The following is a 20221-nucleotide window of genomic DNA, read 5'->3' as shown; positions in this document are numbered from 1 at the left end:
CTGACTGGCACTGTTAGGCAGCACGGAAAGGCAGCTCAGATGGGCACTGATATGTGACATTGATGTGCACTGGTAGGCACTGAGATGTGGCATTGATGTGGCACTGACAGCTGGCACTGATGGGGCTACACTGATCATCAGGGCACACTGATCATCAGTGCCCTGATGATCAGTGTACATGTCCCCTCCGAGGAATGCCGATTACCTGCTCTCCTCTCCTCTCGAGCTGTCACCATGACAGCTCGTGAGGAGAGAAATGCCGATAACCGTCATTTCCGTTTACATGTGATCAGCTGTGATTGGACACAGCTGATCACACGACAGAGCCGACGTCTTTGGCTCTTTCCGTTGATCGGTGATCCGCTGTGTCTGAGAGACACAGTGCACCACCAATCGCTGCGCTGTGCTCCCCCGGATCTGCGCATTTGTGGTTAGAGTGGGAGGACGTCATATGATGTCCTCCCAGAAAGAGAGAACCGCCTTGCACCCGTCATTTCCTTATATAACGGACAGGAGGCGGTTAAAGCAGTAATAAACACCAAACCATAAAAGTTATATATTGCAGCTTACTAGACATTAGATGTGGTGGCTGCATTGGTTTTCTTTTTAGGCTTTTATCTGACCCTTGGGGCACTATTCCACCAACTGTCACCAGTGATGGAGCACCATTCCCCCTATTGATACCATCAATGGGGAACTATTCTTCTCACTGATATCAACAATGGGGCACTACTCCTCCCATTAAAATCAATGATGGGGTGCTGATGCCGGGGGCATTTCCTACTCCTACTGGCTACAGTTTGACCCACCTAAAGTCTTAAGGACAGTAAAGTGGCCCTTTGCTTAGAAAGTTTGGAGACCCCTGCTCTGGCTGAAGGAGCACAGGGGCACCTTTGGACAGCAGCATGGTCAAGTGTGTGTGTGGGGTGTTTACACTGATTTTGCTGCATTTGGTAGTATACCTGTTTTTTGTGTTGGTTATGGGCACTTTGTCAAATAATTCAATTAGGTTGGGCAGTTTTGGTGCGTTTTCTGAAAGTGCACCGAATGTCCTGCATGGGCTTCTTTGCTTGACCCTCAGTTTCAAAAAGCTACTGTACATATTTAAACAAAAAGGCATTTATTATGAATCTATACCGAGACACACAAAGCAGATCACCAGATTATATTTACCTTTATCACGTCTTGGTTAAAGTGGAGTTTCAGCCAAGTTTTTTTTTCTTTAGTTTAGGATAGAGTGCAGAGAAGGATTAGAAGCCCTGTTTAGTATTGCCTGCTGTCTGGGTCTCCATTAAAGTGCTAGTAAGCTCTCATTTCCATTTTTATGATGAAGTAAAATGAATATCTCCTAAAAGCGCACCGTTTAGGAGATATTCTACAGAGCTGCAGCCAGTGACATCACCAGTGCATGAGCTCTGAAGGAACGGCATACCTGTGCCATTCTTTCACAGCTGTGTGCCGTGACCAAAACTCCCGTGCACATGCGCAGGAGTGACGTCATCGGTGGCTCGGTCATCAAGCAGCTGCAGCCCGGGAACCTGGAAAAAAGACCAGGTGAAGATGGAAGCACCATGAATGGTGACAGCGTGCCGCTGGAGGGCTTCATTCTAAGGTAAGCCTTTCATAAGGTGCCAGTATATGATGCATACTAGCACATTATGACTTTACCTTGCAGCAGCAAACTTTTTCTTTTTTCCAATGAGTTTACTACCACTTTAAGAGAGATTTACTCATTGTTACTGTGACACTTTCACCAGACAGGAAGTGAAGGAAAATTTGCAATGGGGACAAAAGGTTGACAGAGGTTCCAGCCCCTACTTCACTGAAGAAAAGGGTATTTGTATGCATGAGTTGTAGTTTCTCCGCTCTAAAACAAAAACAAAAAAGTTATAGTTTGACATATTGTATTGCGAGTACCTGTTGTTATTACTCAAGAGAAATCCAGCTGATAGTGATGAGCCAGTTGCTTCTGGAAATACTAGTTGTCTGGCTGTGCCTATAATTGTTTTTTAAACAGGCTGCTGGCCACAGGTGCTCAGAATGTCACTCCCAGACGCATAAACACAGACCTCTGTGCCTGTGTCAGGGACCTACAATTGCAGCTTACATAAAGTATTCAGACCCCTTGAAATTTTACACATTTTGTCATGTTACAATCAAAACCGGAAATGTATTTTATTGGGATTTTATGTGATAGACCAACAAAGTGGTACATAATTGTGAAGTGGAAGGAAAATGATAAATGGTTTTCAAACTTTTTTACAAATAAATAAGCCGCAAGTCTTTTTAGGGATGTCTCTACCAGCTTTGCACAGCTAGAGAGGGACATTTTTGCCCATTCTTCTTTGCAAAATGGTTTAAGCTCTGTCAGATTGGATGGGCAGTGTCTGTGAACAGCAATTTTCAAGTCTTGCCACAGACTCTCAATTGTATTTAGGTCTGGACTTTAATGGGTCATTCTAACACATGAATATGCTTTGATCTAAACCATTCCATTGTCTCTCTGGCTCTATGTTTAGGGTCGTTGTCCTGCTAGAACAGCGGTTCTCAACCTGGGGGTCGCGACCCCTTTGGGGGTCGAACGACCATTTCCCAGGGGTCGCCTAAGACCATCGGAAAACATATTTCCGATGGTCTTAGGAACCGAGACACCGCTCCTGTCTCCGGCGATGTGTGGGCGGGATGATATGCTGCCCCTGTCACCGCCTCCTCGCCGCTGATTGGCCACCGGAACTGTAGCTCAGGAGAGGCACACAGGCGGCCAATCACCGGTGAGGAGGTGGAGCTTGGAGAGGAGGAGCCGAGCGGCAGCGCGCGGAGATCGAAGAAGATCGAGGGAGCTGCAGGAACGAGTGAAGAGAGAGGCCAGAGAAGGAAGACAGCTGACAGGTAAGTGCAAATTTTGCTGCTGCAGCCAGGTATGCAGGCTGTAGATGGGAGAGGGAGAGAGCGAGCCCAGGCTGGAGCAGGAGTCAGCAAGGTAAGTATCATTGGTGTCAGTGGAAGGGATAGTGCCCCATCATTTGTGTCACTAATACCAACGATGGGGCACTATTCCTCCCCCCACTGACACCAACGATGGGGCGCTATTCCTCCCCCCACTGACACCAACGATGGGGCGCTATTCCTCCCCCCACTGACGCCAACGATGGGGCGCTATTCCTCCCCCCACTGACGCCAACGATGGGGCGCTATTCCTCCCCCCACTGACGCCAACGATGGGGCGCTATTCCTTCCCCCACTGACGCCAACGATGGGGCGCTATTCCTCCCCTCACTGACGCCAACGATGGGGCGCTATTCCTCCCCCTACTGACGCCAACGATGGGGCGCTATTCCTCCCCCCACTGACGCCAACGATGGGGCGCTATTCCTCCCCCCACTGACGCCAACGATGGGGCGCTATTCCTCCCCCCACTGACGCCAACGATGGGGCGCTATTCCTCCCCCCACTGACGCCAACGATGGGGCGCTATTCCTCCCCCCACTGCGCCAACGATGGGGCGCTATTCCTCCCCCCACTGACGCCAACGATGGGGCGCTATTCCTCCCCCCACTGACGCCAACGATGGGGCGCTATTCCTCCCCCCACTGACGCCCACGATGGGGCGCTATTCCTCCCACTGACGCCCACGATGGGGCGCTATTCCTCCCACTGACGCCCACGATGGGGCGCTATTCCTCCCACTGACGCCAACGATGGGGCACTATTCCTCCCACTGACGCCAACGATGGGGCACTATTCCTCCCACTGACGCCAACGATGGGGCACTATTCCTCCCACTGACGCCAACGATGGGGCACTGTTCCTCCCACTGACACCAACGATGGGACACTGTTCCCCCCACTGATACCAACGATGGGGCACTGTTCCTCCCACTGACACTAACGATGGGGCACTGTTCCTCCCACTGACACTAACGATGGGGCACTGTTCCTCCCACTGACACTAACGATGGGGCACTGTTCCTCCCACTGACACTAACGATGGGGCACTGTTCCTCCCACGGACACCAGTGATGGGGCACTATTCCTCCCACGGACACCAATGATGGGACACTGTTCCTCCCACTGACACCAATGATGGGACACTGTTCCTCCCACTGACACCAATGATGGGGCACTGTTCCCCCCACTGACACCAATGATGGGGCACTGTTCCCCCCACTGACACCAATGATGGGGCACTGTTCCTCCCACTGACACCAATGATGGGGCACTGTTCCTCCCACTGACACCAATGATGGGGCACTGTTCCTCCCACTGACACCAATGATGGGGCACTGTTCCTCCCACTGACACCAGTGATGGGGCACTATTCCTCCCACTGACACCAGTGATGGGACACTATTCCTCCCACTGACACCAGTGATGGGACACTATTCCTCCCACTGACACCAGTGATGGGGCACTATTCATCCCACTGACATCAGTGATGGGGCACTATTCATCCCACTGACATCAGTGATGGGGCGCTAGTCCTCCCACTGCAAAATTACAGTTATGAAGTAGCAACGAAAATAATTTTATGGTTGGGGGTCACCACAACATGAGGAACTGTATTAAGGGATCGCGGCATTAGAAAGGTTGAGAACCACTGTGCTAGAAGGTGAACCTCCGCCCCAGTCTCAAGTCTTTTGCAGACTCTAACAGGTTTTCTTTTAAGATTGCCCTGTATTTGGCTCCATCCATCTTCCCATCAACTCTGGCCAGCTTCCCTGTCCCTGCTGAAGAAAAGCATCTCCACAACATGATGCTGCCACCACGTTTCACGGTGGGGATGGTGTGTTCAGGGTGATGTGCACTGTTAAGTTTTCTGCCACACAATACATTTTTTGTTTTTAAACCAAAAAGTTCAATTTTGGTCTCATCTTACCAGAGCACCTTCTTCCAAATGTTTGCTGTGTCCCCCACATGGCTTTTTGCAATCTTCAAACGGGACTTCTTATGCCTTTCTTTCAACAATAGCTTTCTTCTTGCCACTCTTCCATAAAGGCCAGATTTGTGGAGTGCACGGCTAATAGTTGTCCTGTGGACAGATTCTCTCACCTGAGCTGTGGATTTCTGCAGCTCCTCCAGAGTTACCATGGGCCTCTTGGCTGCTTCTCTGATTAATGCTCTCCTGGCCTGGCCTGGCAATTTAGGATTGAACAGTGCTCTGTGAGATGTTTATCCCTGACCTGTCTGGTGTGGTCCTTGGCCTTCATGATGCTGTTTGTTCACTAATGTTCTCTAACAAACCTCTGACGGCTTCACAGAACAGTTGTATTTATACTGAGATTAAATTACACACAGGTGGACTCTACTAATTAGGTGACTTCTGAATGCAGTTGGTTCCACTAGATTTTAGTTAGGGGTATCAGAGTAAAGGGGGCTGAATACAAATGCACACCACACTTTTAAAATATCTGTGAAAATAGTTGAAAACCATTTATCCTTTTTCTTCCACTTCACAGTTATGTGCCATTTTGTGTTGGTCTATCACATAAAACCCCAATACAATACATTTAAGTTTTTGGTTGTAACATGACAAAATGTGGAAAATTTCAAGGGGTACGAATACTTTTTCAAGGCACTGTCCTTCCTTGCAACAAGTTGTTAAGTGTAGTAGGAATTATACTTTTTGTTTCAGGAGCCTTTCTTACCATACTGCACATTAAAATCCACTGCAATGCATGTGTGGTTGTGTTACATTGTGTTTTTGTACATATTGGCATGCATTTTCATGTCATCCATTGTGAAGTGACAGGTCCCTGGAAGATTCAAAATACTAATGGGGGGGTTACTAAAATTGGTGCAAACAGAATCTGGTGTAGCTCTGCATAGTAACCAGTCACATTCTAACTTCAATGAATAAAAATAGGAGCTGCGCTTATCTAATCCATTATTTACATATATTAACCCAAATGACTAAATTTCGCCTCCTGATGATGTCCCGATGTGGTGAAACGCGTAGGGGCAGGAACTTCTGGTGCATGCGCCACTTACGCCTTTTGGAATGCTCGCCGGCTCCCATGCTGGTTGGAGTGGCAGTGACAGAGAATAGAGCTTTGATAGATGATTCTGGGGTGCTAGGTTGGGCACCATAAATTGTGAGAGTGACTTTTGCTGATTTTAGTTAAAATAAACAGTATTACGCTATGAGAATTCTTTCTGTTTGATTCCTCTTTTGTATGGGCATGAGACATTTGTGTATATTGATCCTAAAACATTGCCACACACAGCGGGGCTGTGATCCAGTGCTTTTACCTACCTCAGTGTAAACTCAGGTGGTCAGCACCTTTTGGTGAATTTGGTCCCAGAAGGGCATGGGGCACTAACACACAGAGCTAAGAGGTCTCTTTCTTTTAAGAAGACATATAGCACAAATTTTTTTTTGCACTTTTGGGCACCACTCACTTTAGATGTTATTGTAAAAACACTTTATATTTGTAATTTGGATTTATATATGTAAATAAGGGATTATGATTGGATTTATTAGATGTGGTTTTCACATGTACGGAGAAGCAGCTTTCTAGGATTGTGTTTAAAATACTGTTGCGCAGGGTATCACTTTTTTTTTTTATAGTTTCATTTAGGCTTTGACAAAATCTAGAAGCCGACTGGTTTCTTTGCAGAGCTGTACCAGTTTTAGTAAATCCCCCCTCATGTATTTTTTGTATATCTTTACTCTCAGTTGCATCGCATTTACATGAGCTCATGTATGTAGTGTTTATATGCATAGGTTGCATTTTAACGCCATGCACACAATAATTTATGCTTAGTTGCATCGCATTTACAGGAGTTCATGTATGTTGTGTTTATATGCATAGATTGCATTTTAACGCCACATGCACAACAATGTGATGTAAACAAGGCACCATTGTTGTCTATGTACCTGTGCAGTGACCTGCGTTTATCTGATGTGGAAAAATACAGGTCACAGCACAAGGTGTAACGTGCTTGATTTAAATAAATTTTTTTCACAGAAAATAAACATCTAATGTGAGAAAGAAAAAAAAACGAGATTTTGTTGAAATATATTTTTATTGCATTTTTTGCTGATTTTACAAAAATATGAGAAAATAAAGAAATAAATATCCCATTTCCCCAGGCTGTTGATTTAAAAGACAGTAAGCTGAGTAAGTTCTAAATCTTGCCTACAGATGTACAAAGTTTATCACGCCAAGCTCTGCAGATCTCTAGTGGAAGAAAAGACTTGTCATCTGATTGCTTGTTTTTAGTACTTTTGAAGAGTACCTGTGAGGATACAAATAGGGAATGGTTTGAGGGCTCACTGTGACTGACCGACCAGGAACAGCATGCAACAAGAGAAATCTGAACTCCCATGTTGGACTGTCCCAGGCTTGAGACACTCAGGTGGTAAAGCCAAAACCTGAAAACTTAAAAACAAATCTACATCAGCTGTCATATTATATCCTCACAAGCTCCCTTTAAAGCAAACTGGCAGCCCTCCAGCTGTTGAGAAACTACAAGTCCCATCATGCCTCTGCCTTTGAGAGTCATGCTTGTAACTGTCAATCTTGCAATGCCTGATGGGACTTGTAGTTTGGCAACAGCTGGAGGGCCGCCAGTTTGACACCCGTGCTTTAAAGGATAAGTACTCCATTAAATAAAAAAGGGCTAGTCCCAGCATATGCATCAGAAAATGCCAAATACGCCTTATATAAAGGAAGGAAACATTTCAGTGCAAAGCCTCTACGTTGCTGATTTTTCTGTTTACAGACCAATGCTTGTGGAATAATGGCAATCCATCCATCCCATGACAAACGCGGGGTCTCCATGTGTCTCTATGGCAAAACCTTGTCAATTTCTTAGCCCTGTATGATGGACAATCACCACGATGGGAGTAGAGGCCGCAATAAGGCAGGCACTAAAGACTGACTTTTTTGCATTGCTCTGAATCCAGGGTAGGCAATCTTGGCACTCCAGCTATAGTAAAACTATAAATCCTACAAGGCATTGTAAGACTGACAGCAACACACGATTCCTAAATACAGAGATATGGTGGGATTTGTAGTGTCACCACAGCCAGAGTGCCAAGGTTGCCTACCCCTGTTCTATGTCGTCATAAGGCAATTACTGATGCTAGGTCAAGGAAGGAGAACTTATCCTTTACACATAATAATAATAATGACATGTTTACAATGCACCTCTACAGGACACATCTGGTCAATAGTACTATTTTGCAATGCTTTAATGACTCTCGTTTTCTCTGTTACCAAATACAAAGATCTGCACTCTGATGCTCCCTTGGGACAATGAACTCCTCAGTGCACAGGTTGTGTGTATAGGACTGACAAGCTACCCTAGGGCAGACAAATATTGCGGCTTTATTGCTAAGCCAGCTGCAGGAGAGGCTAGAAAGAAAAAACTTTGCATACATTCCCTTGCAAATATGTTCAGATTGGGCTACCAATATTTTTTCTGAGGTCCCCAGTTTTTTTGCCATTGTAAGACAATTATATTAACATAGCTTAGATAATTGTATAGTTCATCCTAAAAAAATCCCAACAGCGCCGTGATATTAGCCCCAAAATTATTTTTACCTAAAGATGCAACAGAAATGGATTCAGACTGGTAATTACTGAATTGATGACAGTGAAATGGTCATTGTATAATGCCACCTAGGACAAACATTTACTGACAGTAGAAGAAAGGAAAATAAATAGACCTTAGGCCAGTCCATTCAGGGTGACTGGTGAGCACATTATGTTTTTTTTTAATACAGATATCTTCTCCTGAATTACACAATGTAGAATGAAGTCTAAAGGAGCCATGGAAAAAGCGACTGGTTTATCAAGGTGTCTAGACAGAAACTGGTATTTAGACTTGATAACGCTCTCATGCATTTTGGTGAACTGTCCTATTTTCTGCTTCAACTGATGCATACAGAAGGGTTAAGAAATAATAATTGCAAATATTTTTTAAACCAAATTTAGGTTTGTAAATTGGGTTGGTAAGCATGCTTGCATTTGATCTCATGTCACCCACACATGCAGTGACTTTATGATATGTTTTAATTCTAATACTGAGCATGCTGGAGAACAAAAAAAAAAAAAAAGGTCGTTTTATGATTGCTTGATTTGCCAACACTGCTAGGAACCAATATCAAAGGGTTTCTAGGGTGATGGGAGTTCTCAAACAGGGAAAATCATACCTGCTGTAAATCAATGTTCCAGCAATAGGTTAAGGGCAGTTTTATAAATTCTGCATGCTGACTTTTTTTTTCTTTTTTTTTTACACTAAATCTGCAGCATGCTATTCCTTTTCTGAGCTGATGCACACATCACCCGAGCACCAGGTTTCACTGAGAACAGATTTCTAAGGGTCTACAGGAAACACCACACATTCCATTTTCTTAACATTAAATACAGGAACACTTCGAAGAGATATTTCTCCAAAACGTTAGTGTGATGGGAATGCAATTCTCACTGAAACCATTGCTGAGCTGATGTCTCCTGTGTTCACTCAGCATGAGGACATAATGCAATTTTCAATTAAAAGGGAAACTATAGTGTTTTCAGAGACTTTATAATGTTTATCTGAAAGCAATTTTTTAAATTCAGATTTTTTTTCATTTCTAATATAGTCTGTTGAACAGTTGCTGAGATATAATCAGTTACAAGGCAAGCTGTAGAATGCATGTTGTTTTTACTCAGAGTGATATTGATGGGCTTGTACCGAGGAATACTAAAGCACAATCATTGTGTAGCACTATGAAGCAGAGCTTGCAATCAGAAACTTGGGATGCCCCCACTTACATATACAAAACTATACACCCAAAAAATGTTTTCAAATTTTGGGTATAGATTTACAGTAAACTGCTCATTTTTACGGGACTATAAAAGGCTATATTTTCTCTTTAATGAAAACTGCAGCATGTAGAAATGATTGAAACGGCTACAAACATGCCCACCTATTATATTTTAAAACATCCGGTTTGTTTATCAAATCCGGCGATGTGTTTTTAATTGTGTTCCATTTTTCTTATATACGATACTAGATATATTGTAAAAAGATGACCAGTAGAGGTCTTGATGGCTTGTCTTTGATTTGTAGGCTTTTCCATACCATGCCATAGTGCATTTTATGAACACGTTCATTATCAGATAGTTGAGTTGGCTGTTGAAGCTTAAGCTCAAATGTGTTTGACATTCTTTAAAGTAATTAGTGATGTATTTGCTTTAGAGAGTCTGCTGTAGTGTGACAATTCTATTAGCAAAGAAGGTCACTTAGCGCATGGTTCAGCCATAATCTACACAGGCCACCTCCTTATGAGCAGATATACGTAGATGATGATTCTTTTATCAACTGTAATATTTCCTATTTCCAGTCCTCAAGCAACAAAACAGGTCATTTTCCCCAACTTAGAATAGTTGCATAAATATGTTAAAGGATTACTGTAGATGGAATGTAGTAGGCTGAGTCACTTTTATGGCAAGATATCACTGCTACAGGTCCTAGCTGTATTCTTGCTGAACTTGGAGTTTTGGGTGTTCCCATCTTCCTTGATGTGTTTTCTCTCTATATAACAGTAAAAGGTACAAGTAATAATCCAGCAGACTGCCCTCCCAAAAGCTAGTTTGCAAATCTGAGAACTTCAATGTAGATGAAGACCCCGAGATGTATGAAAAAACATTGCTAGGTGGTTTAACACTACATCGTTAACCAAAAATTGAAATCTTAGTTTTGTGGACTGACCGTTTACATTTTACTATTTATTAGCTTCAAAGAGAGGAAACTGATTAAAAAGTAATAGAAGGACAAATATATTTCTGGGAGTAAAAGTTTCTCTATGCTCACTCCTGCACTGATCATGTTATCTACACATCTAATCACGTGACCAAGTGGCCTTCATACTGTATCTAGTCAAGATCAGCTTTTTGACTGGCAGATTCTTGCTCAGCAGAAGTCATGTGACCAAACGCCTAGGCTTCTGGGTATGTAATCAGCACTTGAGTAAGGCTGAAGCAGCATTTTTCTGCACTGGAAGGCACTTGCCCACTGTATCAAACTCTCCTGACCTAAACTATCCAAATACCCTCCAACTACTCACTTACTGTCTCATTTCAGAAAATGGCCCGATACAAGCAAATGATGGTGAACTGTGCAAGTGCAACCAGTGGCAAGGAGTATATTAGCCTGAGACCATGGCTATCCTGTTCAAGTCAATATGCAGCTGGTGGATGAGGAGTTTCATTTAGGAAAGCTGGGCAGGATGGTAATTGTACTTTTTTAAATGTATTGGTAGTTCATCCCTTCTATTAGGGTTATTTCTGTACATCGGAAATAGCCAGACTCATTCAAATGGTTGTTGTGCCCTTGTCATCTGTTTGATCTTGGTCTTTGACACATGTCTCTGTAGGGCTTCCTCAAGTAAGCACTGTTCCCTTTTCTCTCATTCTTGCTGCTCTTTTAAACCAGGTTCAGTAGTGAAAGCAGAAATGTTCAGTCACCTAGAAAACAATTCTCTCGAAGTCTCATCTTTCATTTTTCTCTATTTTTTTGTGTCAAGCACATGGCTCGGGGCATGCTAGCTATGTAGCCAAGTGATCAGGACCTAGGAAATACTAAGGTTTATTTTACTATATTTTATACATTAATTACAACATTTTTTTTCTCTTTGCATAGTTCGTTTTTTATATCTAAATGCGTAGAATTTTTCTTCCATGTTGATATGCAGTAAATCGTTACATATGAGAAGTTGGAGGCATTTCTTGAAATGTGCTGTTAACGTCAGGGATAGAAGACAGCTGTATGGCAATATGATTGTTGTCATAAAGCCACAAGCTCAATTGCTAATGGTACCTACAGAAAATACATCTGCTAACATGACTAGTCCTTGAAAAACCATTAAGACTACACCCAAGGGATGCATCGGTACGAACAGATATTAGAAAACATGACATATCTTAGTACAAATGGAAGACGAGATGTAGGAAAACACAGAGAGAATAAGCTATAATTAACATGACCCGAAGAATGCTTCATTCATGAAGACAATCCTTACCAGACATCTGCACACTTCAAGGGTCAGCTGCAGGCCATCTCAGTCGATCCCTGCTTAAGGATCCATGTACCAGTCAAAGCCACTTAATGATAGGCATGAGCTTACACAGGGCTGTCATAATGTTCCTGACCTTACATTCTTAGAGTAAGCCGCTATACACATGCATTTCAGCAATTCTTCCTCTCCAGCTTTAAAGGTGAGTTGGGCTTGTTTATAAAGGCAAGAGCGTCAGCGTTGCCAGTACAAATAAACCGGATTCCAGCTGTTGATTTTCTAGAAGGAAAGGAAGGAGGCATTTTGTTGTTCTGTGAGCTTAAAGCCATGCTTTTTACCAACTGAGCACTCAGAATAAGGGTATATAAGTAAACATGTAAGGCATTTTCTTTGCTCTGTTCTATACTTTGAAGGCCTTGTTCTATGAAATCTAAATATTGGATTAACCAGTGACTTAAGAAAGGTGACATTGATCTTTTTAAAATAGGGTTGTTTTGTTCTTTACATCATTTTCTTAATTATATTATTATGTGATGCTCTGATAGTATCATTTTACCCAGTTGTTGTGTATACTGTATCAGAACATTGTGTAGATATCAGCTGGCTACTTGAAAGCCTTTCACAATAAAGTATCAAATGAACACAGAACTCCCTACAAGCATTAGTGGATTTGGTCACCACTAAGTGCTATACTTGCCGCTTGCGATACAGGCAGTTGCTCTCTGTTATAGTAAATTCATGACCTATGTGCATAGGCAAATAAATGTGTCTGAAGAGACAACCTAATATCCATCAGATCTAACACGAGTCAAACCCTGTAAACCTTCAAGAGGGAGAAAAACCATTTAGCAGTGGTCAATACTGCTATGCACTGTACAACAAATTACACAGCAATGCACCCAACACATTCACATACTCTATTGTCAAAGCACTGCTGTGTTTCAGGCCGTGCCTGTATGCCTAGAGTATGAGAACAATCTCCTGACTATCGGGTTTATTTATAATACTTAATGGACCAATTAGAAGTGCATTTATTGGCCAGCAAAATACACTCAAAAAACTTACAAACTATATGCTATTTTCTGGACTTTCCTGACACTCAGAACCAAGAAAGCCAGTTAAATGCAACACACTACTACTATCTATTTCAGTGTTGGACAACTTACTTGATATGGGGGCCACAAGTGCAGCCTCTGACAAAGTGTCCACATAATATTCAGTGAAGTTAAGACCACAGAAAGCAATCAGAGACTACAAACATACAACAGGAGATGATCAGTGATTACAGTATGCTGCAAGAGATGGTCAGAGACTGCAAACATGAAACAGGAGAAGGAGTTCTAGGTGTTGGAGGATGGGGACAAGTGTCAGAAGACAGCCATAGATTGAATACACATTACATGATCACAGCTATTACAACCATTTTAAAAATCAGTGCTCCCACATTTGTGCTCCCTACAGCCACAAAAATGACCTCTGCTATATTTGATATGGATGCATAACTAGAAAATGTATGGACAGCTCAGAAAAAGTAAGAGTGTGAAAGAAGTAAACCAAATCATTTACTTACTTGAAGACAGTCTAGGGAATATTTTCCTTCACTTGCTTGAGTAAGCACTTAGGTAAGGAACACACAGACAATAGTTTGCATGGGACTTGAGGACCTCAGAATACATGCCAAAGGACTGTATATGGCCCCTGGTCACAGGTAGTAGAGATCTATACATGACCTGGATAAACGAGAACCTTTCTAGATGTGATATTTTGCTTCTAGTGTTTAAGTGACAATGACAATTTACTTATGGACAACATCCAATATGTAGCATTCCTGAATAAAGAACAGCTGAGGTCATGTATGAGTTTATTTCTGTAGCTGTTTATACAATTGCGTGTGATACTTGAGTTAGCTAAAGCATGACTGTCCATATTTAAAATGCTGTCTTGTTAGCTGCCTCAAAGCAAACTTCTGGTTTTAAAGTCAGATTGCTTCTCTAATCACCCCCACTAAGCTAAATAAATATGATGCATAAAATATAAATTCTTTTACATTTATTAACAAGTGCTTTTATATTAAATAATGTCACATTTTGGTTATAATGGACCTTCTCAACCCACTAGTTGCCTTTCTCTCCATAGAGCCGCAAAAGATAACTCTGTAAAAATGCATGTCCTATTTACAGTGCACCTGACAGAATCTCCCTTCATACGGTTTTGTGATGAGCAATTTTAGCTGTGCATTAGTTTTCTTAGCTGCCTGCCTACTAGAAGGAGTAGGAGCACTTGCATAGTTTCTGGATTTAGTCATGGTATTGCAAAGTGGGATCCATAACAAAAGGCTCAATAGCCACTATGGCTGGAAATACAAGAAGAGAGATGAGACAATCTAACCACTTCTACCTCGAGTTATATGCCTTTTACATCCTCACCGCTTACAACAGTTAGAACGGTAAGGATGTGGAGCTCCCTTCCATAAATGGTGGTGTCAGCAGGGAGTGTAGATAAAGTCAAAACACGTTTAAATTTGTTTCTTAAGGAACACAATGTACAGCTATATGGAAAATAGTAGTGGCATAAACACACACACACACACACACACACACACACACACACACACACACACACACACACACACACACACACACTGAGCAGGATGGACTCCTGTCTTTATCCAACCTTACCAACTATGTAAGACTATCTAAAGTCTTTAAGATATTTAACACTCATCTGTTTCAGTATACATTTTCTTTTAGTATGTGGTATGAAATATATCATTGCCGGGAGCGTTTATAACTTCATCTTAGTATTTTAGGGTTTGGCCTCCCAATGATGAAGAAGAACAACAGTTGATACCCTTTCTATTTATGTGGAGTGATGTTGCAGCTGTGTACTGAAACCATGACCCTCCTATGGCAGGGGGATAGGGATTAAGGGTGGGGTTCATCATAGACTGGCAACCAGCAAATTTATAAATGTCAGGCAACATTGTATGTGTGTTTTGGAGTCTGTCTCCGCTTTCTTTGATCTTAATTCATTTACTTGTAAGAGGAGCTGGCCTATGTAGTGAAAGTGTCAGAAGACCCAGCATTTTCAAACACAAGGCTGAGATACTTTACTTAGGTTGAGTTCCCCTACAAGCCCAACTGCACTACTTAATGTCAGCAATGCAGAGACATGCATGCACTAGTGGACCCCTTATGTACTAGGTGTTCTTACATCAAGGACAAATACTAAAACAAGCATTTCTCCAGTTCTTATTTGCTGTTGCACTCATGAACTCATCCATCACATTCTTAGACAGCAGTATAGGTCTTTCCCCTACTGTGACTGGCATCAGCAGCTGAACACTGAGTAACCAACTGTAAGTAGCTACATAGAGGTGTAGTTCTAAAAGTAATCCAATGGATTGTATTTTAAAAACATCACACTAACTGTCTCTCCACCCCCACAAAACCCAAACACTTACCTGACTGCTCTCACCACTTCAGCTCTGTCCTAGCTGCACCGCCATGCTCCTCCCTTACTGGTCTCACAGGACCCACTGAGAGCAGTGGGAGCTATAGGCACCTGCTGCTGTCAGTCAAACTCCTGTGAGGAGGGGGCAGGGGCATAAATTACCGACGCTGTGTGTGTGTCTATGGACATACCAAGCCTAGCTTGGGAGCATACCTGCATAAATGCCCTCGAGCGAATGCAAAACCCACTTGATGCAGGTCAAATGCGCCTGTCAATGAATTCTGAAAGTTCTCAGAATTGTAATGCACAATGCGCTTTCTTTAAGATCTTATAACAATACTCATTTGGGTTGCGAAAAAGGAAATAAAATGCCTATCATTTTGATACATACCTGTCCCATGCATAATGATATCTTTCCTCTAGTGCAGTGGTCTCCAAACTGAGGCCCTTTGCTTGCCTTTATCTTGCCCTTAGGGCACTATTCCTTCCACTGACACCAAAGATGGGGCACTATTGCTTTTGCTGACACCAATGATGGGGCACTATTCCTTTCAATGACACCAATGATAGGGCATGATTCCTCCTATTGATATAAACAATTAGGCACTATTACCCCCACTGATATCAATGACGAGGCACTATTTCCCCCACAGATACCAATGATGGGACCCAACCCCCCCACCACAGATACTAATGATGGAGCACTATTCCCCCCACAAATACTAATGATGGGGAACTATTCCCCCTTAAATACCAATGATGGGGCACTATACCCCCCCCACAGATACTAATGATGGGGCACTATTCCCCGCACCCATACTGATGATGGGGCACTATTCCCCCCATTGATACCAACGATTGGACACTACTCCTCCCACTAATACCAATGATTGGACACTACTCCTCCCACTAATACCAATGATTGGACACTACTCCTCCCACTAATACCAATGATTGGACACTATTCCTCCCCTTAATGCCAATGATTGGACACTATTCTTCCAACTGATAGCAATGATAGGGCACTATTCCTCCTCCTACAGACTAGAAGGCCCTATGTCATTTTTTTACTGCCACTGACCACCAAGCCTGAGGCACTGTTTACTCCCACTGATGCTGGGGCATTTTCTACTCCCACTGGCCACAGTCTGGCCCTCCTTAAATCTGAAGGACAATAAACTGGACCTTTTTTTTAGAAAGTTTGGAGACCGCTGTTCTAGTAAATAGATTCTTTGGTCAACCAACTTACAAAACAACTAAGCATAAAGTAGGATTTCTTTACATAAACCATGTCTAACAGTATTATGTGGCTTTATCCTCACATCATCACAGTCTTATCTTCTTACTCTTCTTTTTTCCTAAACTCAGCTGTGTGAAGTCTCTAATATGTCAACAGCAGGACAGTTTTTACTGCTCACAGCAGTCAATTAGACATTTCCTTTCATTGAAAAAAAAGGAGATTCTGACAGTTTTCATGCACTCTTCTCAACACTCTTCTCAACACTCTTCTCTTATACATTGTGTTTTTTCAAACAAAACACCACTGTAATATTCACTCACCGGCCACTTTATTAGGTACACCTTGCTAGTTCCGGGTTGGACCCCCTTTGCCTTCAGAACTACCTTAATCCTTCATGGCATAGATTTAACAAGGTGTTGGAAACATTCCTTTAGAGATTTTGGTCCATATTGACATGAGTTACTATTGCCTTTCTATCATCTCAAACCAGTCTGCTCATTCTCCTCTCACCTCTGACACAAACAAGGCATTTTCATCCACACAACTGCAGCTTACTGGATATTTTCTCTTTTTCGGACCATTCTCTTTAACCTTAGAGAAGGTTATGAATGAGAATCCCAGTACATCAGCAGTTTTTGAAATACTCAAACCAGCCCGTCTGGCACCAAAAACCATGCCACGTTGAAAGCCACTTAATTCCCCTTTCCTCCCCATTCGGATTTTTGGTTTGAACTTCAACAAGTCGTCTTCACCATGTCTACATGCCTAAAATGCATTAAGTTGCTACCATGTGATTGGCTGATTAGCAACTTGTGTTATCAAGCAATTAAACAGGTGTATCTAATAAAGTGGGCGGTGAGTGTATGTCCATCATGGGACAGTTTACTTCTTAAGGTCTCCTTTACACGGACAATTACTTGCATACAGGGATTCTTGTGGCTGGAATCACCAGTGTATGAACATCTGTGGTTGCTCATCCTGTACAAAGCAATGACAGGATGAGAGGAGACGTAGCTGTTTGCACCCAGTGGTTACTTGTGGAACAGATGTCTGCACCCAGGGTTGTTCATCCGTCCCTAACTGCAGGCAACTGTTTGGTGTGTGGCCTCTCAGCCTGTCATTGCTTTGTACAGGCTGAGAAAATACATCTGTTTGCAAACACCTGTGATCCCAGCCACAAGAATCCATGATTCTTGCTGCTGAAATCTGCTGAATCTAGCTAACTGCTGTAAAGGAGACCTTAAAGTGTTCCTAAGCTAAAGAAAAAAATGCTGCCATACTCTTCCCTTTATGTATGTTTCAGTTGTGTCAATCTATCTCTACACCTTTACACTGCTTCATGCTGATAACATCTACATTAAATCCAGTGTTGCTTGAGCGGATATGGAACAGCAGCCCTATACACATGACTTTAGCCTTTCATTTTTTTTTATATTACCCATATTGTTTATTTGCATTATGAGGAGCCAAATCATTATTTCAATGACCTGTAAATTCCAACCTAAAAGTCAATACATGCTACAAACCATATAACCTACTTTTGTCTTTTAATCATTAGGTGTTAATCTTCCCTCCTGCCAAACAAAATTTTCAATATTTTCTCAGTAATAATCCCTTGCTTAATAGCGCATACACCCTAGGAATTTATTGAGCAGGGAATCAGGATGTTCAACTCGCAGCAATACCCTGGTGGTCGCTGGGATAGGAAGTGAGGAGAAATCTCCCCAGCATGGACACAGAAAACAATAAATACCCAACAGAGAATCTAACCTTTCTCCAGTCTTTCCAAAACTAACAAGTTTGGGCTGGAGTTCCACTTTAAGTACAGCATGTCAGAAGTGATTCCGTAGACAGATTGGAGGCTGAAAAAAACATAAAAAGAACTTCAGCACCTAGAGTATAGTGCAAAGAAAACTGAATATCTGAAGTATAAAGCTCCTTTCTTCTTCAGTCTCTAAATGTATTCAAATGCCCTGCGTGCCTTCCTCAAAAGCCTCCCATTTACACAACAGACATGTACAGTATATGGGAAAAAAAAGCTGTTTCTATCAGAGCGGTTTGGTGGAATGGTGAAAATGAGTGCAAACTGTACACAACACTCACTTCTATGTCCCTCATCTACTGATTGGGTAGGTTGTAGCCATCTAATAAGTAATATGTGTGTGTGTGCGGTTGTGTGTGTGTGGGGGGAGGGGATGGTTGCACTCCCTTTTTATACAAATATTTCCCAAGTACCCCCAAAAAATAACTGGGGCTGGACTGGAAATGGAATAGAAACTCTATCCATACATGGGTTGAACATCTCACAGTAGCATTATCTTTTACTTGTATTACATAAATGGAACATTATTTGACAGATCTATGTCATTTGTTTATGTTGGACTTTGTTTAATGCATCATGACAGGGGGTATACTTGCCGTTCCAGCAAGAACTATGCTAGTCAAAAAGCTTTAAATTTGTTTTACCTTGCTCTACTGGGCTAGGGCACAATGTAGCAGTGTGTGTGTTCAATGAAAACAGGTAGCAGGAGACAAGCATTTTTTTTAGATTTACGGACAGTGATCACCAGCCAAAATGGTTTACTGTGACTTTGTCACAGCAAGGATACTGTGCTTGAGAATGTTCACACTCCAAGGTACAAGTGTGCAAACATGGGTAGATATTACCATGTTAATTTAGAGATATCAATCTTTATTGTGAGGTCCACCCTCACAATGTATAGCTATTATTATTACAAGGGGTTAAAAAGAGTGCAAATAACAGAAATGTGCTAGAACTCATATCAATCCAGTGTCAGTTTTCGTCATAAAGAACTGGTTGTTTTAGCCTTCTGATCAATGTGCCACATACTATATTTCCATATAAAGCCCTTTCAGGCTTATTTAATCAGACAGTGCAATGAATATGTACAAAGGACAGAAATCCATACCAACTAAGCAGATATCAGGTTACTGTAGTGAGATAAGGAAAAAATTTAAACCGATTGGTTGCCATCATTTACAGCCCTTTGCACATACAGATTGCATTAGCCCTTTGCACTACCTTATTAAAATATGCCTGTCTCTGTGTATAAAAGAAAAATATACACGCCAGAAAAATGCTTTGTATATAGCAGCAACTGGTGAAGCTGTTTGTTTACAGTTTTTGTTGGAATGGTCATTAACCATCCAGCTCCTATGAAAAACCATAAAAAAAAACCAAACATACATACTAGAGGGGGTAATGTAGAAAAAACTTGTGAAGTAAGGGTCTGTAAAGCTCACAGCAACCGAGTGTTCTGTAATGCTCATAGCAACCAGATCCCAGCAGTCATATACCTAACAAATCTTAATGAAAGAAGGAAACTGGCTGGGTTCTATGGGCCATACAGGCTCAAACACAAGGAGTCAAAGGTGGCTACATGGCATTGCTTAGCTTCTCTGTAAACTCCATCAACAGATGTTTATAGAAGCCAAATGTTTAAATCCATCAATTCAAGCATGACTGCATCAAGTAAGCACTGAAGGAATCTCTCTTCCCCC

General features: G+C 42.1%; 1 protein-coding gene across 5 annotated transcripts in view; it reads right to left on the bottom strand.

The window, feature by feature from the left end:
* Window positions 1–7006: 7006 nt before the first annotated feature.
* The window catches only part of ANO8 (anoctamin 8), a 131764-nt gene continuing 118549 nt past the window's right edge, over window positions 7007–20221 (bottom strand). For 3 of the 5 annotated variants that reach the window (XM_089670845.1, XM_089670846.1, XM_089670848.1), the window contains one exon: window positions 7007–18561. Coding sequence is in view for 2 of the 5 variants with exons in the window: in XM_089670849.1 (XP_089526975.1) it covers window positions 12224–12285 (62 nt within the window). In the remaining 3 variants the exon portion in view is untranslated. The remainder of the gene's footprint in view (window positions 18562–20221) is intronic. The other 2 variants (XM_089670850.1, XM_089670849.1) reach the window with 2 other exon arrangements.

The sequence above is a fragment of the Staurois parvus genome, unplaced genomic scaffold (genome assembly GCF_062004578.1).
Source record: "Staurois parvus isolate SC_StPar_1 unplaced genomic scaffold, SC_StPar_1.0 ptg000096l, whole genome shotgun sequence".
Lineage (NCBI taxonomy): Eukaryota > Metazoa > Chordata > Amphibia > Anura > Ranidae > Staurois > Staurois parvus.
The sequence above is the reverse complement of the archived record's forward strand: the minus strand, read 5'-3'. Positions and strand labels throughout refer to the sequence as shown.